Source organism: Vulpes lagopus, chromosome 19 (assembly GCF_018345385.1).
Source record: "Vulpes lagopus strain Blue_001 chromosome 19, ASM1834538v1, whole genome shotgun sequence".
Taxonomy (NCBI): domain Eukaryota; kingdom Metazoa; phylum Chordata; class Mammalia; order Carnivora; family Canidae; genus Vulpes; species Vulpes lagopus.
The window spans coordinates 51,139,107-51,161,970 of record NC_054842.1 but is presented as its reverse complement, the minus strand read 5'-3'; the positions used below and the strand labels follow the sequence as shown (position 1 = coordinate 51,161,970).

General features: G+C 39.3%; 1 protein-coding gene and 1 pseudogene across 1 annotated transcript in view; both read right to left on the bottom strand.

Moving 5' to 3' along the window:
- Positions 1–22,327, bottom strand: part of LEKR1 (leucine, glutamate and lysine rich 1) — a 167,192-nt gene extending 144,865 nt beyond the window's left edge. The window contains exons 1-3 of the mRNA XM_041733691.1: positions 22,268–22,327; positions 19,497–19,586; positions 5,165–5,379 (exon numbers count right to left, since the gene is read on the bottom strand). Coding sequence (XP_041589625.1) covers positions 5,165–5,379; positions 19,497–19,544 — 263 coding nt within the window. The 5' untranslated portion in view covers positions 19,545–19,586; positions 22,268–22,327. The remainder of the gene's footprint in view (positions 1–5,164; positions 5,380–19,496; positions 19,587–22,267) is intronic.
- LOC121479024 lies at positions 7,450–8,914 on the bottom strand (annotated as a pseudogene).
- Positions 22,328–22,864: the final 537 nt, after the last annotated feature.

The window sequence follows — 22,864 nt, the reverse complement described above, 5'->3', positions numbered from 1 at the left end:
TTTTACAAGCTGTTACCATCGGGGGAAACCAGGTAAATAATTCACAGGATCTCTATTATTTCTTATACTGCTTGTGAACCTACCATGATCTCAAAAATTAAAGTTTAATGTAATCAATTCATTCAATTCTAAACACAAACGTTTCTGACCAATAATCTGCCGTTATGGTTCTTGGATTCTCTGGAACATCCAGCTGTAATCAGGATGCTACCCTGTGATGACTAAAGGTAAATGAGCACCATAAGCTTAAACTATAGTTTCAAGAAGTTTAAATCCATAGAATACCCTAGTAGTTATAATAATGATATATTTAGTATCTACAAACACAGAATTTCTTTGTGGCTACTCAAATGAAGTCTTTTCCAGAGGAACTCTGGACCAGACCTCCCAGAGGAACCCCGAAAGATATTTCTGCCACAATGTCAAGTTGGCAGCTCAATACTAGACTATGACAGACGCCAGAGGAATTGATAAAGAAGTAATAGCCTTAACCTATTAAAACCAGAAAGTCAAGGTTAGAAAATGTTATTTGAAACCCATACTTTTTTTTTTTTTTTTGAAAATGTTATTTGAAACCCATACTTTTTAAAAAGTTTCAGGCACTCATATCTTAAAAAAAAAAAAAAAAAAAAAGATTTTATTTATTTATTCATGAGACAGAGAGAGAGAGGCAGAGACCCAGGCAGAGGGAGAAGCAGACTCCATGCAGGGAGCCCGATGCGGGCGGGACTCGATCCTGGGACCCCGGGGTCATGCCCTGGGCAGAAGGCAGATGCTCTACCGCTGAGCCAGCCGGGCGTCCCTGGGCACTCATATCTGTTTATTTCCTTTGTCTCCCACATTCTGTTCTTCCTCTTGATATATCTATACTTTGATTCAGGTTCCATGAGGCTTAATGAGCCCAGGTATAAACATTTACAGCACATGAAAAAAATAAAAAAATTTAAAGTATTAAGTCATTTTTTTTTAATGCCCACGTAAGACTGCTAGTTTTCAGTCAGGAATAGAGGGAGCTTAGAAGTAAATATGCTACCCTAACAATAGGTAAAAAGATGAACAAAGTGAAAAATGAACAACTCTTGCTAGATGTGTCAGAGAAGTGAAGTCATAGGACAAACCACTGCCCTCAAAATTGGAGACAGAGGTGGATACAGAGGATCACAACTTCTCAGAGCGGAAACCCGTAAGAGAAACCTCCGTGGGAACCAACGAGAGGAAACCAAAACCTGAATTATAGCTGGCAAATGACTGGAAGCTCACTGTGGACAAGTCAGAGAATAAAAACTCCAGGGGAAATCCCATTTTTTTTTTTTTTTTTTTGAGTTTTACTTCCAGGAGCCCTGTCAGGTCCTCCCAGCGAAGATTAGAGAAAAATCCACTTGTGTTTCTGACAAAGAGAGGGGAAAGTAAACATGATGAAATACACCAAAGCTTTGCTTAACAAGGCCTGCTCTCCGAGAAATTATCTTATCAGAGTTTAACTTGCTGGGGTTTTATCAGAGCCAACTAATCTTACAAAGGGAACTACTCAGCTCCACCCTAGCCATGGGGAGGGATAAGTGGTTGGCAATTGAGAAACATCTGTGAAGTTCACAGTCCAGAGGTATGGGCTTACTGCAAGACTGAGACCCAACCGCAGGACTACTGAACGAGCCCCTCAACCCCCTCCCACCATACTACCACCGTATTACTAAAGACCCATTTACAGCAATTCCTCTCACCTAGTGCATTACATCCACTTTTGAAAAAATTTCAAGGCATATTAAAAGACAAAAAAAAAAAAAAAAACAGTTTGAAGAGATTGAACAAGCGTCAGAACCAGAGGCAGATAGGCAGGAATGTAAGAATTATCAGACCAGAAATTTTTTAAAACTATGATTATGATTAATATGAAAAGAGCTTTAATGGAAAAAAGCAGACAACATGCAAGATCACATGGATAAGTAGAGAGATGAAACTTCTAAAAGAATAAAAAAGAAATGTTAGAGATCAAAAACACTTTAATAAAATGAAGAATGCCTTTGATGGGCTTATTAGTAGACTAGACATCATTTAGGAAAGAATCTCTGAGCTTGATGATATGACAATAGAACTGAAAAGCTTCTTAAACTGAAAAACAAAGGGAAAAAATATGAAAAAAAAATTAGAGAAGATCTAAGAACTTTGGGACAACTATAACAAAAATAATAGAAAAAATATTTGAAATGATGACTGAGAATTTCTTCCAAATTAATGTCAGACACCAAACCACAGATCCAGAAACCTCCAAAAAAACCAAACAGGATAAATGCCACCCCCTCTAAAAAAAACAAACAAACAAACAAACAAAAAAACACACGCCACACTTAGGTATATTATCTCTAAACTACAGGAAATCATGACTAAAGAAAAAAAAAATCTTGATAGAAGCCAGATGATAAAAAACATCTTACCTATAGAGGAACAAAAATAAAACTTATATCTAACTTCTCCTCAAAAATCATGCAAGCAAAAAACAAAAAAGAAAAGTGGAATGAAATATTTAAAGTTTGAGAAATAAATAAATAAATAAAGTTTGAGAAAAGGGCAGCCCGGGTGGCTCAGTAGTTTAGCACTGCCTTCAGCCCAGGCTGTGATCCTGGAGACCCAGGATCGAGTCCCATGTCGGGCTCCCTGCATGGAACCTGCTTCTCCCTCTGCCTGTGTCTCTGCCTCTCTCTCTGTGTCTCTCATGAATAAATAAATAAAATCTTTTTTAAAAAAAATAAAGTTTGAGAGAGAGAAAAAAAAAAAAAAAAACCTAAAATTCTGTTCCCTATAAAATTAACCTTCAAGGTGAAGGAGAAATAAGTTTTCAGACAAAAATTGAGGGAATTTGTTGCCAGTCGACCTGCTTTGCAAGAAAAGGTTAAAAGACATTCTTCAGAAAGAAGTAAAAGAATACAGAATAGAAATTCAGGTCAATATAAAGAAAGGAAGAGCATCCAGAAAGGAATAAGTGAAGGTCAAGGAAAAACCTTTCCTTATTTTTAGTTTCATAAGCAATAGTTCATTCAAACTAATACTTGAGCAATAATGTATTTGTGTAAGCTTTTAAAAATATATATGAGTATATATGTATGCTTACTTAAAAGTGAAATGAATGACAGCAATGGTATAAGAAATAGGAGGAAGGAAGGAATTGGGAATATTTTGTTATTATGAGGTACTTAAACTACCCATGAAGTAGCACAGTATTATTTGAAAGTAGATCTTGATCAGCTACAAATAAATATTGCAAATTCTAGGGCAAAAACTAAAAAAAAAAATTTTTTTAAGAAGTATAACATATTCTAAGAAAGATAAAATGGAATTATATAAAATGCTCAAATCCACAAAAGGCAAAATAGTTAGAAGACAAAAATAAGAACAAAGAACAAGAGTAACAAAAATGGTAGATCTTGATCCAGCTACATCAATCATTACTTTGAATATCAATAGTTGAAATCCATCCATTAAAAAACAGAGATTGTCAGTGTATCAAGAAACAAAACCCAAATATATGTTGCTTGCAGGAAGACCATTTTAAATATAAAGATACAATATATTAAAAATAAAGCAGTGGAGAAAGTTGTATCATGCAAGCTCTAATCAAAAGAAAGTGAGGGGGTTCCTGGGTGGCTCAGTTAGTTAAGCATCTGCCTTTGGCTTGGGTCATGATCCCAGGGTCCTGGGATTAAGCCTCATATCTGGCTCCCCACTCAGTGAGGAGTCTGCTTCTTCTCCCTCTGCCTCTGCAGCTCCCCCTGCTTGTGCTCTCTGTCTCTGTCAAATAAATAAATAAAACATAAAAAAAAAGAAAAGAAAAGAAAGAGAAAGAAAATCTGTATTAGTTTCAGACAGAAAAGACTTCAGAGCAAAGACAGTTACCAGAATTAAAGAGGATATGACATAATGATAGAGGGGTCAATGCCTCAAGAAAACATAATAATCCTTAACAATAAAGCCTAACAACATAACATCAAAATATGAGGCAAAAGCTTATAGAATTACAAGGAGAAATAGATAAGCCCATAATTACAGTTGAACACTTTATCAAAATGGATAGATCCAGCAAGTAGAAAACCAGTAAGGACATAGTTGAACTCAACAACATCATCAATCAACTGATATAATTGACATTTATGGACTACGTCATCCAAAAGCTGCAGAATATACATTTTTCTCAAGCTCACATGGAACATTCACCAAGACAGACCACACTTTCTGGGCCACAAAACACATCTTACCAAATTTAAAAGGATTAAAATCATACAATTTCTGTGCTCAGACCACAAAGAAATTAAGCTAGGCAGATGCTCAAACACTGAGCCACCCAGGCATCCCAACAACATTTTCTTAGTAAAGGTCTAAGAAATATCAAGCTCAGTGGAGATTTAATGTAATTATAAAAATTTATAATAAAATGTAATATAAGCTCTTAATCCTAGGAGATTTAACAAAGTTCCTACTTTTACAAAGACATAACATTCATTAAATTTATTTTTTTCATTAAATTTATTAATTCAAGATTTCCTAACATCAACTGTTGATATTTTAAATGAAGAAATACTCACTTATAAGAAAAAGCCACAAAATAACAAGCAAAAACCCTTCCACAGAAGTGTATAAATTGACTGAAGTCTCTTTAGGCAGACTAAATTCCTGAATAGATTCAACTGCATCAGGAACCCATTCTTTAATTTTATTCCAATTTCAGTGATTTAGAATCATGTACCAATTTTAATTCTTTGGCATCCTTTTCAAAACATGAAAATCTTATTCTACAAATCTAAATATTTGAGGCCATTTAAAAACAAATGTTAAGTATCAAAAACTACCAAAATTCATCTGATTCTTGGTAGACAAATCTTCCTAATGATAAAGTTAGGATATACATCTGGGGAAAAATAAAACTTGACCCATCACAATGTATAATTACTGAATTAACTGGTTTCTAATTATTCAAATAGTAAATATATGCCTCAAAGAAATGCTCAACCTGTAATAATTACATTGAACAACAATAATAAAATAAAGCCAAATGTATTAAAATACAACCTATAACTAATATAGAGAAATTCCAGAAAAATGCTCAAAGTCTAGTTATTTCCTGTATTTTTCTTTCAAACTAAATAAATGATAGAAGAGAATAACAGACTCCAACCTTTCTCTTTTGGATTCATTTTCAATTTTGTACTGTTCAAAATCTTGGCTAAGAGACCGTAGTTTTTCTTGAAGTCTCTTTTCACGGTCTACACTTCCTTGATAAAATTTCATCTCTTTTTCCATCGCTTTCACTTTTTCTTCCATAGCTTTAAACTCATGAAGAATTAGATAGCTGACTCCACAGTACTTACAAACTTTTTCTTCAGGAGACATCTAGAAAACAGATGGACATACATAAATTGAAACGATATTTTTTAAATTCTGAAAAGTAAAGTTCCACTGAAGATGCTATTGCAACCATGCTGGTCAAATAAAGTAAATGGATACTGGCCTATGCCATGGAGCAGTGATTATGATTTGCCTATACCTGGATAAAGCTTCCAAAACTGGCATGACATTGATTCTGACACAAAATCTTGGAATTAAAGGGACACCTGGGTGGCTCAGTGGTTGGTCTGCTTCCAGCCCAGAACGTGACCCCAGGGTCCTGGGATCGAGTCCCACGTCGGGCTCCCTGCACGGAGCCTGCTTCTCCCTCTGCCTGTGTCTCTGCCTCTCTCTGTGTCTCTCACGAATAAATAAATAAAATCTTAAAAAAAAAAAAATCTTGGAATTAGAAAAGGGTTTTCCAGAGTGATTATTTCTCCATAGTATCTCTAAGAGAGATTTACTCTTGAAATATTTTCCATAAAATAAAACTAAAAATGATGGAAACATCTTTAAAATTTTTAAGATGAGTTTTCCATGAAGTGAAGAGAAATCACTGGCTTTTCACTGCCAGCTGCTCTGTGATCCTGGAGATGCCTCTTGGCTTTTTCAGATCTTATTTTTCTGCATTTATAAAATTCTGGCATTGGACCAAATGAACTCTTAAGTTCCTGCTGAGTTTTAAATTTTATGACTTTTACAGAATTTGACAGAATTTATGCCAGAATTCTGTCATAAAACCACAAATAGCAAAAACATTTTGAACCTAACCTCTTCTGTCTCAGTTCTTTTCCCTTCAGGTAGGGATGGTTATGCCCATCTTCTAGGTAGGGAAATGGAGCCCACTGAAGGTGACTCACCAGGTGGTATATGGAGACCCTGGGGCTGAACCCAGGTGTACCTAAGTGCAGCACCTATGCCTGCAGCCGTTCGTGTCACACTTATCTGCATGTGAAGTCAGCTACATCCTCTTACTTCCTTCAATTAAAATGTTCACGTATCTCTGACCAACATAAGGCCACTGAAAAATGGAATTTTAGCAAAGTCATGAGAGAAGTAATTCTTTTTTCTGTCTCCAGTTTATAGATATTCTTCAAGCAGACTCTACTTGTCCTGCCATTCACAAAGGATAGGAGGCGGCTTCATTAAATGTTTGCTCCGGGGCACTAAAAGGAAAGCAATACTTGAACTATTTCGGGGTGCTTCCTCTTCACGCAACCTCCCTTAAGACTGTGGAAACTGCTCCCCTGACTAAGGGCGACACCACCTCACCTGCCTGTCAATTCCATTACACAAGAGTCGGTGAAACAAAAGAACAAACTTTTACATAGTGACATTTTGCTCATCTGAGTTCAATAATAAAACTTTCAAATTATAAAACATACTACTGTGGGATACAGATGAATGACCGTATCGATCATCTCAATGCCAGTGATACCAAATTTACAGATTTGTAGAACAGCAAATATGAACGAAATCATAAAGATAACTTGGTTCATAGAACCTATTTCGGTCTAGATAAGTCATTATCCCGACTCTTTTCAACATCCCAAGTGAAGGGAAACTACTTTGCAAAGCAGCCTATCTATCTTCCGATGGTTTTGTCTGTCAGGAAGTTCCTTTTCATACTGACCCCAAATCTGCCTCCCTAGAACATCCACTGGTCCTAGAGCTCCTAGTAACCATGTGGAGCAACCCCCGAACTCTTTCTAATATTTAAAAACAGCCGTCAGGAACATTCCATAGCTTCTCTTCCCCAAGTCAACCTTCCGGTTCCCTCAGCTCCTTCCCATATGACATGGTTTTGAATTTCTTCCTAATTCTAAATAATTTCCTCTGAACTTGTTCCAGTGTTCTATGCATGCCTCAAAGCATGATGCCCAGAATTTAATACTCCAAATTTGTTTAGGGCCAAACCTCCCTCATTCTAATATCTCATAAGTTATATCAGTGATAGTATCTTTTTTTTTTGCATTTTGTTATGTATTTATTAAAGACTAATTTATAGCTTATAAAAATATATTACCCTGATATACACAAAAATTTCCTGATAATGGTAATTAAAAACAGGTACTTCCAACCCCCCTTGTGTCCACACCAATGATCAATCTAGATTGGCTTAATCTTGAAGTGTAATCCAATAAGACTGAAGACCAAGCACTTCAGGTCCTGGACAAGATAATAAAATACTCGTAAGCCTTCTGGATCCTTGGATTGATTGACATCAATAAGAGAACCAATTTTTGATGTTGTAAAAGAAATGTGTTCATCTCCAATGACAATTCAAGCTCCTGCCGGCCCACTCGAGCCGGGGGAGGCCACAAGGCATCATCCTCTTTGGTAATTTCACTGTCATCAATTATTCTCTTCAGTTCCTCCATTATACTCTTATGTACATAAGCCTCTTTCCTGATCATGACGTCATTTTTTAATTCCTGTTGTTGGCATATCTCAATTTCCCGTCGGGTCGGAACTCCAGGAACTCATGACCGAACTTGCCCTTGTGACCCACGTAGTAACGCAGATAAAAGTCACTCTTCGTGGTTCATAAGGAGGCAACAGAGACGAAACTACCAGCAAACCTCGCTGCCATGCTCTGCCAGTGGTAGTATCTTCTAATGCAACCTTAGATCGCAATTGTCTTTGTATTTTTAGCAATTATATGTTGATATTATATACCATATCAGGTTTTTGTGTTAAATAAAGCCCCTATTTTAAAAAATACTGCAGTACAAAACCATCTTTCATTATATTAAATATACCAATCTATTCCTTCCCACAACTTTTTTTTTTTAAGATTTTATTTATTTATTCATGAGAGACACAGAGAGAGAGAGAGAGAGAGAGAGAGAGGCAGAGATACAGGCAGAGGGAGAAGCAGGCTCCATGCAGGGAGCCCGACATGGGACTCGATGCTGGGTCTCCAGGATCACACACTGGGCCGAAGGCGGCACTAAACCACTGAGCCACCCGGGCTGTCCAACTTCCCACAACTTTCTTTTTTTTTTTTTTTTTTTTATTTATTTATTTATGATAGTCACACAGAGAGAGAGAGAGAGAGAGGCAGAGACATAGGCAGAGGGAGAAGCAGGCTCCATACACAGGGAGCCCGACGTTCCCACAACTTTCTTAGAGAATCTACCTTCCACCTTCCACAGTCCTGGCTGCTCTGTTTGGTAATATGACTAAAATCCCCTCCATCCATCCACCCTAGCCATGGCTGATTGGGAGGATTAGACATTAGACCCAGAAGAAACAAGCCATAAGCTAGGATGAGCCTACCAGATTTACGAGTGTTGGAGACTCAGGTATCTGGGACACCTTTAGGGCAGTCTCAAAGGAGAAGGATCATATGCAAGGTACAGAGTTAGCCACATTGAAAGAGGATGAGGGAGACAGATGAGTGCACACACAGAGACAGGATGAGACAAAGATAATCTGGATCCAGAGTATGAGAGCGAAAAAATAACCAATGACCTCCGAATACCTCACTTTAGTTCTCCTTGAGACCTAGCTGCCCTACTTGCCCTTTGGGATCCATGCCCAATCTTCCTGCACTATTATCTTTCCCCTTTTATACTACTATTTCCTGCAACCAATAACCTTCATTCTATTGTATATTTGGCTTTTCACATCAGAGTTCAGAAAAATAAATATAATTATAAATGTAAGTAAATAAATAAGATATATATACATGCATATCTTAGACACACATACATCCTAAAGACAGGTATGTCTTAGACTCAGCCTTTATTTTTTGACTTCGGTATCCAAGAAATTTTATGTTTTGTGTTTTTTCAAAACTGATCCTTATAAATTGTTTTATCCATCCAATTCATTGATTAAAAATTGGAATATGACAAAATTGGGGAAAGAACTCCACAGCATGTCATAAATACTTGGTTGATACCAATCTATTATTCAGCACACTTGAAGAGCTGAAGGTACAACTTTTCTTTTTTAAACTACCCAACTATCTTTATAACCAGCCTATACGTACTCATATTGTCTTCAGGAATATTATGACAAACTTTGTCAAATGTCTTCATAAAGTCCATATATTCTACAGCTACTACGGTTCAGGATCTAGTAATAGTACACAAAATGGAATGGCACTACCTACATGCCAGTTCTCTTAATGAACATAAAACTGGCTCAAAGGTTATTGTTTTCTCTGGTATATCCTCACAAATTAAAAATAAAAAATTTAAGATCTTATTTATTTATTTGAGAGAGAAAGAGGGGGGGGGCAGAGGGAAAAAGAGAAGCAGACTCCCTGCTAAGCAGAGATCCCAACATGGGGCTTGATCCCAGGACCCCAAGACCATGACCTGAGCTGAACACATACACTTAACTAACTGAGCCACTCAGATGCCCCCACAAATCACCTTTTAATAAATATATTCTAGTATTTTGTCTGGGTTTGAAATTGAGTTCACTGGTTGTCATTTATGGTCATTTTACACATGGGATGCATTTGTACATTATCCTCCCACTCTCTACGTGTTCTCAAAGATCACCAAGAGTAGCTCCACAATCCCATTCAAAGATACTATCAGTTCCTGGGAATATAATTTATCCAGGGCAAGAGACCTGAACTAATTCAGAGCAGATGGGTATTTTCTTATAATTCCTTTGCTCGTTGTGAGTTTGGGTTCCTACGCATCAATTTGAAAATTATATTGCTTATTTGAAGGCACTTTCATTCTTAACCTTATGCCTATTAATCATGGTTCTTGGCCAGATTTTGGTGAAACACCTTATCTTCATCCGAAAGAAAACTCTTGCTATCTTGCTAGGTGGAGCTTATTTGCAGCCCGATGTACAAAACAGGACGAGTATACGTGTCACAGTTACAAAAGCTATTAGAAGTTATTCTACAACAGCCACCAAGGCAGGGGTGGACAAAGCTGAAATACGTGAATAATACATTTTATAGACCGAGCCTTCTAGAAGTTCAGCAAAGAGAGTCCAAACACGATACTATGATCTAGGAAACAAGACAATCAAATTATAAAATAATAAATCCATAAGAAGAGGCTCCAGACCTGGCCTAGTACAATCTGAATCGCTGACTGATCTATATTTTTTTTAATATTTTATTTATTTATTCATGAGAATACACAGAGAGAGAGAGAGAGAAGCAGAGACACAGGCAGAGGGAGAAGCAGGCCCCATGCAGGGAGCCTGATGTGGGACTCGATCCTGGGTCTCCAGGATCACACCCTGGGCTGCAGGCAGCACTAAACTGCTGAGCCACCAGGGCTGCCCTGATTGATCTATATTAAATAAGTATATGGAACAAAAGTTTTCAATGTTATTATATCGTAAATAATCTTCTGTAAGTAAAACTGCAACAGAACGAAATGCAATAGCTCTTTCAAATTCTTTGTGTTTGTATGGGCTAATTACTTAGGACATTTCTGTGAAACTTGAGAAAATATGAAATACTGTAATTATGTTCCCAAATGAAGTAAAAGGTATTTGATTTTTTGTGAAATATAATCTGTTTCATTCTTATAACTTGGTGCTATGTCATGTCCTCATTTTGTAAGTAAAATAATGACATGCTGTCATTCTTGACAAAAGAGCTCTCATTAGCAGGATATTTCTGCTTTCTACAAGACGCATTTTGGAGGAGGTATCAACAAATGCAGTATATTAAATGTACAGATTAAAAATAAATTATAAAATAAACTTCTCACGTGCCGTGTTTGTACTTTTAAAATTATAATTATTTAATATGAAAATGATGCAAAAATTTTTAAAGGTGAAATTAGGCTTCAGATCCTTTCCAAAGTTCCTGTCCTGCTTCAACTAGAGAAGGAACTCCAGTAACCTCCTGCTGCCCTGCTGAGGCATTCTCTGCTCCAGAGCTGTTCTTCCTTTCTTCCCCCCACCCATCCCATGCTTTCTGTATTTGGATAAGGAAGAAACAAACAGATAAGCTATTCCACAAAGGTAAGAGTGACAGCAGTACAAAATGCTAATCTAAGAGGTTTGCCATTTAAAAAGAGGCAAAGAATGTCTAGCTAGTGAATTTCATTAAGATTAGGAAAAAACGTGGGCAGCCCGGGTGGCTCAGCTGTTCAGTGCTGCCTCCAGCCCAGGGTGTGATCCTGGAGGCCAGGGATCGAGTCCCACGTCGGGTTCCCGGCATGGAGCCTGCTTCTCCCTCTGCCTGTGTCTCTGCCTCTCTCTCTGCCTTTCATGAATAAATAAATAAAGTCTTAAAAAAAAAAAAAAAAGATTGGAAGAAACATTTTGAGACCGGACACTGTAGTTTTTGAATCATTAATTATACAGGCCATCTGACTATTTCATAAGGCCATAAGGATCCTTTCTTATCGGTAAGTCAATTTGCTACACCACCAATTTAAAGGTCAACTGGTATGGAACATCTGCCAAAAACCCTTATACCAACATTACATTTAATAGTGAAAAATTGAGTGTTTTTTCTCCTAATATTAGGAACAAGGCAAGGATATCCATTCGCTCTACTCTTATCCAACATAATGGTGGAAGTTCTAGCCAGAGCAAGAAAGCAAGAAGAAGTAAATGGTATACATACCAGTAAAGAGAGGAAGAAAATTGTCCCTATTTGAGAGGACATGATTGTCTACATAGAAAATCCCAAAGAGGGATCCCTGGGTGGCGCAGTGGTTTAGCGCCTGCCTTTGACCCAGGGCACGATCCTGGAGACCCGGGATCGAATCCCACGTCGGGCTCCCGGTGCATGGGGCCTGCTTCTCCCTCTGCCTATGTCTCTGCCTCTCTCTCTCTCTTACTGTGTGCCTATCATAAAAAAAAAAAAAAAAAGAAAATCCCAAAGAATCTACAATAGAAATCCTAGAATAAACAATTCAGCAAGGTCAATGACTGAAGATAAATATACAAAAACTAATTATATTTGTATAGACTGCCAGTGAACACATAGAATGAAATTAAAAATACCGATTATGATTGCTCAAAAAAATGAAACTAAGGCATAAATCTAACAAAACATGTACAGTACACTCTTATGCTAAAAAACTATAAAATACTGCTTAAAAAATCAAAGATATAAACAGAGAAACATACTGAAGATTCAAAGTATTAAAGATAGCAGTTATCCCCAATTTTATACGCTTATATATACATGTATGTGTATGTGTATGTGTGTGTGTGTGTGTGCGTGTGTGTGTGTGTGTAGGCTTAATGTAATTCTTATCAAAATTTTAGCAAGATTTTTTTAAGATATAGACAAGATTGTTCTCAAGCTTATATGGAAAGTCAAGTGAACTAGAAGAGCTAAAACAATCTTGAAAAAACTAAAGTGGAAAGAAGCATTTTACCTGATTTCAAGGCATATTATATTGCTAATACCACAAGACTATGGTATTAGATCAGTGGAATAGAATAGCAAACATAGATCATGGAACACAATAATGAACCCAAAAATAGGTCCGCATAAATATGCCAAACTGATTTTTTGCAATGGTCCAAAAGCAACTTAGTGAAGGAAAGACAGCCTTTTCAACAAATGGTGCTGGAACAGTCAGATACCCACGGGTTAAAAGGAAGGAGAGAAGGAAGGAAAAAGGGAAGGAAGGAAGTAAGGATCTTATACTAAACTCATACCCTATACAAAAATTAACAGAAAATGACTATGGGCTTAAATGTAAAACAAAAATATGATTTTAAAAGCAAAAAACACCTAGGGGAAAATCTTTAGGATTTTCTAGTCAAAGAATTCTTATAGTTGATACTAAAAGCTTGATCCATAAATGGAAAAATTGATAAGTTGGGATTTCATCAAAATTTGAAGCTTCTGTTCTGCAAAAGACCCTGTGAAGAGGATGAAAAGACAAGCTATAGACTGGGAAAAAAAATATTTACAAATCACATATCTGACAAAGGACTATTATCTAGATTACACAAAGAAATCTGAGAGTCCCACGTCGGGCTCCCTGCATAGAGCCTACTTCTCTCTCTGCCTGTGTCTCTGCCTGTCTCTCTCTCTCTGTGTCTCTCATGAATAAATAAAAAACCTTTAAAAAAAAAAAACACATGGCCAAAAGACATGAAGAGAAATTTCACCTAACAAGATACACGGATGCCAAATAAGTACATGAAAATATACTCATCATTAGCCATTAGGAAAATGCAAGTTAAAACCACAATGAGATTATTCCTATGTACCTATCAGAAAAGCTAACCTAAACACTAATGACAACATCAGTTTCTGATAAAAATGCAGAAAAGGTGGCTCACTTATACACTGCTGGCAAGAATGTAAAATGGGAGAGCACTCTGGAAAAGTTTGACGGTGTCTGAAAAAAACTAAACATGCAATGCTGCTACTACTACTACTGTACAACCCAGCAATTGCACTCTTGGGCATTTACCCCAGGAAAATGAAAACATATGTTCACATAATAATATATACATGAATATTTACAGCTTTATACATAATAGCTAAAAACTGGGGGGAAATCCAGATGTCCTTCGACAGGTTAAACTGTAAACCTTCATACTCTGGAATATCTCTCAGCAACAGAAAAGTATAAACTACTGATACAGGCAACAACCTGAATAAAGCTCCAGAGAATTACACTGAGTGAGCAAACTAATCCCAAAAGGTTACATATTGCATTATGCCGTTTAGACAACACTCTTGGAATGACATAATTATTAGAAATCAGTGGTTCCCAGGGGCCATGAATTAGGGTTGGGAGGTCGGGTGGTGGAGGTGTGTGAAGAGGCAGGGTGACGTGAAGGTGCCTATGAAAGGGCAATGCGATGGATCTGGTGCACATCCTGACTGTATCCGCGACCACATCCTGACCGTGACACTGCAGCGCAGTTTTGCAGATGTTACCACTGGGGGAACCTGGGGAGAGAAGGGGAAGCTGGGAAAGAAGAGGCTGGCATCTCTTGGTATCGTTTCTTGCAACTGCATGTGAATTTACAATGATCTCAAAATAAGAAGCTTACTTTTAAAATAGTAAAAGTAAAAATAAATCAATCTGAGACTAAAATACGGAGATTAATCCATAAAAAATTTAACTGAGCGATTTTAAGAAATGTTGGCTTCATATATAAATTACACATAACACACTCATTTTATATAAATATTCTTCCAAAGTGTATGTCCTCTAATACTTTTTTTTTAATACCTATCTTTCTATGGGGAAACCTCACTTTACACTCTATGACCCCCTGCAGCCAGTCAACAAAAGTATTTTTTTTTTTAAGATTTTATTTATTCAAAAAAAAAAAAAAAAAAAAAAAAAAAAAAAAAAAGATTTTATTTATTCATGAGAAACACAGAGAGAGAGAGAGAGGCAGAGACACAGGCAGACGGAGAAGCAGGCTCCACACAGGAAGCCCGACGCAAGACTCGATCCCCAGACTCCAGGATCAGGCCCTGGGCTGAAGGCAGTGCTAAACCGCTGAGCCACCCGGGCTGCCAACAAAAGTATTTTTGACAAAAAAAAATATATATATATATATTTTTTTTTTTTTTTGGACTACAAATTGACAAATGCAGATTTTTCAAGATTCCTTATAATATTTTTTTAATCATTTTTCCTAATGAACTATCTTGGGTCACAACATTAACTGAATGGTTTCTCCAAAAATTAACATTGCTTCCTGTTTCTTTTGCCATGAGGTTTTAAAACTATAATTGCTTAAAATCACAACACCCATACTCACAACCACATCCAAATATCTACAAATATCACTACTTTTCCCAGGGTGCTAGTGCTACCATTTCTGTGACTGTATCCTCCTCCTCCTTTTTCCTCTACTTTAACTCAACACAAAATCTGACCCTAGCCACAGTGGCCCAAAATGACCTGGAAAATTACGTTTATTTTTTCTGGCAATGACAACCTGTGCTTGGAAATATAAAACTGTTATTCTGAATAAATTTCAAAGTTCCAAAGTACTAAAATTACTTTACTGAAACAGGACAAAATGAGCTGTTGCTGCTAGGGAAAGGGATTGTTAGCCCAGAAAGAACAGTGTGCTCTCCAGCCCTTGCACCACCACTTCTGTTTGGTAAAACAAACAACTCTAGTCTCTTTATTTTACTTTGTGTTCTGTGGGAATAAATATCTCCTGAAGCTAAAATCCTATTACAAGTGTTCATGTTGTCACCGTCTGAAAAAACAAGAGCTCAGTTTTACTTCTGCAAAGAACTGATTTTTCCATTAGTTTATTGGAGTTATTTTGACTTCTGCGTATGTCCTCTCGCAGAAACAGCAAAAGGAGAGGTGTCCAGAACGCCTGGGTGGCTCAGTGGTTGAGCGTCTGCCTTTAGCTCAGGGTGTGACTCCGGGGTCCTGGGATCCAGTCCCACGTCGGGCTCCCTGCATGGAGCCTGCTTCTCCCTCTGCCTGTGTCTCTGCCTCTCTCTCTCTCTCTCTCACTGTGTGCCTATCATAAGTAAATAAAAAAATTTAAAAAAAAAAAAGGGTGTCCATTGCTTTTTTTTCTAAAAAGTCCACACATCTCTAACATCAGTTGACATTCAGAAGGGGAATAAAGAATTGTTACTTTGCAGATCTCGAAGTATTGTTTCCGTTTAAACTAGGGCAGTAAAATCCTCAATTAGAACAAGTGCATTCTGCTTTCAGGATACTGGATGAAAATTCTAGCAAAGCTGTTCCATACTGGAGGTCAGAGACAGGTGGGGGTTAACTCAGTCTAGAGAGAAGATTTAGAGATATGGTCTCAGCACTCTCAGGAGTGAACCGTAGAGTCTAGCAGCAGGCGAGGGGGGCAAGTGTGGTCCTGCTCTTCAGCCCACGGACCTATTTTACGTTTTCTGCCACTTAGGGATATGGATGTCGGAGGTGCATGTCATGCTCAGAAATTGTGAGTAAAAGCAGAAAGATTTAGGGAATACAAGTCAAAAGATTATCTTACTCTTTCTTTTCTAAGATTTCCTAAGAGAGGAGACCAGGGTAGTTAATTGAACAACTGTAGGCTTCTAATCAGGAAATGGATTCTGTAACTCTAGCTGGTTGCCATCAGCATTCTCCACACCCGCCCCCACCACCTTTATGTTTTCTTGCAGCTCTTTCAATTACTATTTATTTTGCTATTAATAGTACAGTATGGAAAAAAAATAGTACAGTATGGTACATTTTCATTCTTCATCATGCATCATCCATTTACAGATTATATAGCAAAAGTACAAAAAAAAAAATAGGAAAGGCTCACCTTTTCTTCCCTAATTTCTACACTAACCCACCTTGCCTACATATACAACACACACACAGACAGAAGGTAACAGAGCAGAAAGAAAAGCCAGCATAAAAACTTACATGAAAAGCTAAAAAGAAAAATTAAAAAGGAAAAAACCTTTGGAAAACCTGTCACCACATACTGATCCACACACCTCACCCACTTATTTATCTAATAAAGAAATGAGCACAATTTCAAAGCCACGGTGGAAAAAATGATTTGTTTTCTTCACCTTAATAATGAAATAGTCCTGGAATTGTTGAATCACTAAAACGTACACCTAAAACTAATATAACACCATATGTTAACTGCATTGGAATTAAAATAAAAACTTAATATAAAAAACTGAAAAAAATAATGAAATGGCTCTAATCTGAAGTATCCCTATCACCATTATAAGCTATTTATTTGTTCAACATGGTTCTGCGTGGAATGACGCAGGTAAGCTGACTACATAGACATACTGCTGATCAGTAAGCAATTTAACAAGTTACATTATGGACAATCTAGATGAATCACAGGAAGGTAAGAAGTTGTGGAAAACAAATAATTGACTTATTCTTAGACTGTGCTTCAATAGGCTGTGGCTACATGTATGTATTTTCTTTCCTCGCTTTATAATCAAGTATCCAAGAATAGTGTCTAGCACATAATAGGCACTTGATAAATATTTGTGGTATAAATGTATCTAACTTAGGTCTGAAAAAGTACAGAGCTGCACTTTACATTCTAAACATTCAGCGAGACAAGGGCGACAATCAGACAATCAGCGTAATTATCCAGGGACTCAGGCAGCTGAGTTTCTCCTGATGTCCCTTCTCTGCACTGTATGGACAGCTGCCTGCCATTCCTGCCTTGAGAATATAACTGTAGACTTATGAAAGGTTGGGTTTTATCATTTTTAAACAATTATACAGTACCTTAAACATGAAAAAAGAGCATTCTACAACTCTCATAAAAAATATCGTCAAACTAATACACTCTTTCATGTATGCAAAACATTTACATTGTTAAACATTCTCTGACTTGGCCAGCTTTTTCTCACCAGTAGGTTTCTGTTACTTTGGCCTAGGATGCCCTATTCCCCATCTGTCTATAGAAATACTCAGCCTTCAAGGGCCAATTCCAGTTCTATCTCCCACATAAAGCTCCTCCCTCCCTCAACCATCCCAAAATCATGGATTGCTCCCCCCAACTCTCCATTATCAAAGAAAATACTATCGCAAATGACACTTTTAAAAAGATTTTATTTATTCATGAGAGACATAGGCAGCAGGAGAGGCAGGCTCCCTCTGGGGAGCCTGATGCAGGACTCGATCCCAGGACCCCGGGATCATGACTGGAGCCGAAGGCAGACGCTCAACCATTAAGCCACCCAGGCGCCCCCCCTTAATATGACATTTAAATTATACACTGTCTTTTAGAGTCATTTTTTCATGCGATTATATATCCTTTTCCTTGGGATTTGTAGTATGGGTATTGTTTCTTTCAGACTGTTTTGTTCTGTTTCTTTTAATTTCTACTATACTGGCCTAATACCTGGAACGAACTCAGCTGAGAGAGAGAGGAAGGATATACCATGTCTTCAAACATATATAAGCACCATTTCTCAGATAGTATAGCATAGCTCAGCTCTCTCTGTGCTTAACGGCTCTTATATGTAACTTAAAAGGTAAAGCAAATTAAATGCAATGGTTTAAAAAGTCTTTTTCTGGGTTTTTTTCTTCCAGTTCCTGCTAGATTGCATTTTACATAAATCTGAAGGACATGCAGCAACATTAAGCCCCAAGTTAAATCAATGGAATGATTAATGCTAATAGGCGGCCCAAAGCAACGTGCACAAAGGATAAAAGCATATCTGAGGGATGACTGCAATTTTTAATTAAAAAGTAACGGATTGGTGGTTAATTAAGAGTTGACTGTAGGTTTACTGAAAAACCTCAATGATTAATGACAGTTAATGTTTGAGGTTTCAATACACAATTTGTCAATCAGTTTCAAAGAGGTATTTTAAAAATTAAACTCTTAATGCAGGCATTGCCCAACAAAATACAGGATAAATGCTTCGGCCTGAGGGCAGAAATGAACTCACAGGGAGGAGAGTAGGATAGAAACTTTTAAATTAAAATTGATTGTTAGCCAAATTCAAGGAGTAATTGATACACATGAAAGGTTTTAAAACAGTGCCCTGCCCGGTACATGATAAGTGGCAAGAATCGAGGTGAAACTGAAATAGACCTTTATATGGAGAGACAAACATTTAGCATCACAAAAAGTCACGAACTAATTGTAGTTTCTATAACGGTTTACCACGAATTATCTGTTTTGCAAATACAGACTAAGGTTCACTTAAAATTTTAAAACAGGCCCATGTATTTCCATTTTTTTAAGATTTAATTTATTTGAGACAGAGAGCACAAGCAAGGGGAAGGCAAGAGGGAGAGGGGGACTGCTGAGCAGGGACCCTGATGTGGGGCTCAATCCCAGGACTCTGGGATCATGACCTGAGCCCACCCAGGTGCCCCTATTTCCATTTTTTTAAAAACAAGGTTTCTTTTTTTCTTCTTCTGAAAAGCTGCTAGACAAATATTAAAATATAATACGTGGACATTCCAGAGGCCCTCTTTTCACAAAAGCTCCACAAACCTGTCAAATACTGTGCTGGAATTACAGGTGTCTTCCTTCACAGGTCCAACATTCTTTGCACTGAACTGAACTCTACAATCTGGCCATTATGGTTATTCCCCTTACTACTCCATCAATTCATTGCAGATCCCCCAAACAAAATGTGTGTAAAACCTCTGAAATCATTCCCCCAGGTTTTAGAACTATCTACCTTAAAACGTTCTTAATGTTACACGTAACAACCCAATCTAATATCATACCTTTTGGATTTCTTCAGGTAATGCATGCATGGGGATGTGACGATCCATAATTTCCCAAAATACAGTGAGGGAGTTCTGAAGTAAAATAATCTAAAAACATTGATGGCAATAGTCAGAATTAAAGTAATGTGAATAGAATTCAAATTAAAAGTCATAAATTCTTGGGAGAGGTCAGAGATGAATGTTGATAACTTTTAACAGTTATTTTATCAACTCAATGTTAGAAGGTACAACTAAAACTTTTCTCAGGTATTAGGCCAATAGAACAGGAAAGAAAATAGACAACTGAATTAGAAAACTTTTCTTTCTTTAGAACATTAGAGTCTAATTGTAATTTCTGTGGGGCTTTTCTACTAATTATTTGTTTTGCAAATACAGAATAAGTGTCACTTAAAATTTCAAGCAGGCCCATTTATTTCTGCTTTCTTTAATAAAAGGGGTGCAGAATCTAAAAAGCTAACAGAAAAATATCTAAAGATAGCATTTTAGTCCTGCAGATAAGAAAAACAATTGTGACATAAATGCTGGTTTAAAGGATGAGTATGAAAAAAATAGTTATCAAATTAAATATCTTATGCAGGCACTAAAGATTGATCAAAGCATGAGAAGTGCTCACTTAAAATGAACATATACATAATTTTATGCTGCTATTTTAGTACATTTTCACTTCTAATAAAAGAATTCAACACAAAATTCTATCACTACTTTCATATAACTATACAAGGTGAATGGAGGAAGTACTTTTGGTTCTTTTTTTTAATCTTTCACAAATACAGAGAAAGAAAACACAGCCCAGTTTCATGAGAAGTGTTTATATATGCATCTGAGGAGTGAGGAACAGAAAGGGAGCAGCAGAGTAAGATGACAGATGACACAGGCACAATCCCAAAGCAAGGAAGAAAGTCTGAGGGCCAGGGGTAGTTGACAAGGAACAACCTGGGAGTTCAGGAAAGGAAACTGTCTTATCTTTCTGGTGGGAATGGGGAACTAGGGAAGGCTTCCCGAGGCTGTTTGCTTTCCATCAGAAAAAAGATATCTTTTGACACAAAGATAGACAGACCGGAGAGGCCTAGTACTCTATCAGAGACAGCAACCCCAGCCGCAGCAAGTTGTTAGGGAAACTGTAGTGGACAAAAATTCTCGTAGTGGCAGTATTTTTTTTTTTTTTTAATTGTGCAGCCACTGGTGGAAAGAAAGTTCTCCATCCCGCGTTAGCACAAAGCTGTCATTTTAGTGAGGTGCCGTTTAAAACAAGTAACTAATGAGCTGACTTCCCATATAAACATGATGTGTGTTTGGTATGGAGTTAACTATGGGGGTAAAGTTAACGGACATACCCAACGAAGGTCCATATAGCCAATGACATAATAACCTAATGTTTGGCAGACTGTCTCTGATGTGGCAAGAGCTCATTATCCGCAGAAGGCTCATCATTCCCTCGTCTGTCATTTCACAATGGACTCACCATCAGTAAAATAATACGGCATCATCTTAATTAAGCTCGAGTGGGAGTAGAATGTTCCCCAAAACCACCAACTAAATCTCCTTTTTATTTATTTATTTATTTATTTATTTATTTATTTATTTATTTATTTTAAATCTCCTTTTTAAATTCCACCCATAAAACTATTTTATGAGAGCGTGGATCTGGAGACCGTATAAACAAGGGACCAGCGGAACAGTTTTTGCTTGGCGGCTTCTTGATGTCCTCACTATACAGCAGGTGGGGAAATCTGGCAGGTTCTGACCATTTAAGAAGAAAAAAAATTTTTTTAAAAATTGAAATACTGCCAACCCAGAAAATGTCTCCAGAATGCAGAAAGAATTGCATTGTTTTTGTTGTTGAATGGGCAGTTTCATTAGACTGTGATGCACATCAGAGCGGGTCTGCTAAAGAGACTAGAAAGACAGACAGAAATCCCAAGGTTTTTTTTGTTTGTTTTGCTTTGTTTTGTTTTGTTGCACGGCTGTGGAGACACAACCCATTGCATAATTGCATACACGCTCTCGGGAGAAGTGGCCAAGCCGTCCTCGATGCAGCCTGCTGCACGCGGGTCCTGGAAGGGGCGGTCTGTGATGAGGTCCAGCTGAGGGCCATGGCTCTGCGGACTACCCACCCGCAGCACGGAGCCCCGGCCCCCCAGGTGCAATCCCAAGGCACAGGGATAGCGCTTCCCGGATGGCTGCATTTCCAAAAAAAAAAGCGGGGGGGGGCTCTCACGTCTAGAAACACCTCCTGGGTCATTAAAAATATTTCCCTGCATACCCGAGGGGCAGAGGGCGCGTGCCCGGGGCAGGCCCGCTTGCACTGGTTTGCGCGTTCCGGCAGGTCAGGGTCAGGCCTTCCCGCTCCTACAGGTGACCCCGGCCCCGGGCGCACCTGCCTAAGCGCTTGGGGACCCGCCGCCGGAGCAGGAGCAGGAGGTGCCGGGAACAGGGGACCGCCCCGGACCGCCCGCTCCCAGCCCCTGGCTCGCCGCAGCTCGCGCCCGGCTCTCGGCCCTCGGGTCGCGGGCTCCCCGCCCCCCCCGCCCCCGCCCCGTGGGAACCACCCGCAGCGAGGTCAGGGCCCGGCGGCGGCCTCACGCCCCGAGGCGTCCCCGAAGCGCCGCGGTCCCGGCCCACACCGCCGCAGGCCCCGGGCAACGCGGGCCCTCCCAGGCTCCCCCCGGGCCGCCGCGGCAGGGGCCGGGGGGGCGGGCGCGGGCGGAGGCCGGGCGGGGCGCCTCGGCGGCGAGCTGCGTCCCGGGGCTGGGCGGGCGGGCGCTCACCTCCGGCTCCACCCGCGGCGCGAACGGCTTCCCCGGTCTCCCGGGAGACCGCGCCGCACGTCGGCCGGACGTCAGGGCGCGGTGACGTCACGGCCCACGCCGCCCGCTGACGCAGAGCGGGGCTCCCCGGCCACGCCCCCGGCCCGAGCGCCGGCGGAAGCGGGAGGGAGGAGGGAGGGGGGTTGGGGGAGGGGCGTGCGGGGGGCTGCGGAGGGGGACCGGAGCGTCCCAGGCCGAGGGAGAAGGGGGAGGCCTTCCTGGGGGGGCGGGGAGACCGTCCTGCATGGGGGGGGAGACCCTCCTAAGGGGTGGGAGAGACCCTCCTGCATGGGGGGTAGAGACCCTCCTAAGGGGGGAGGAGAGACCCTCCTAAGGGGGGATGGAGAGACCCTCCTAAGGGGGGATGGAGAGACCCTCCTAAGGTGGGGATGGAGAGACCCTCCTAAGGTGGGGATGGAGAGACCCTCCTAAGGTGGGAGGAGAGACCCTCCTAAGGTGGGGATGGAGAGACCCTCCTAAGGGGGGAGGAGAGACCCTCCTAAGGTGGGGATGGAGAGACCCTCCTAAGGTGGGAGGAGAGACCCTCCTAAGGTGGGG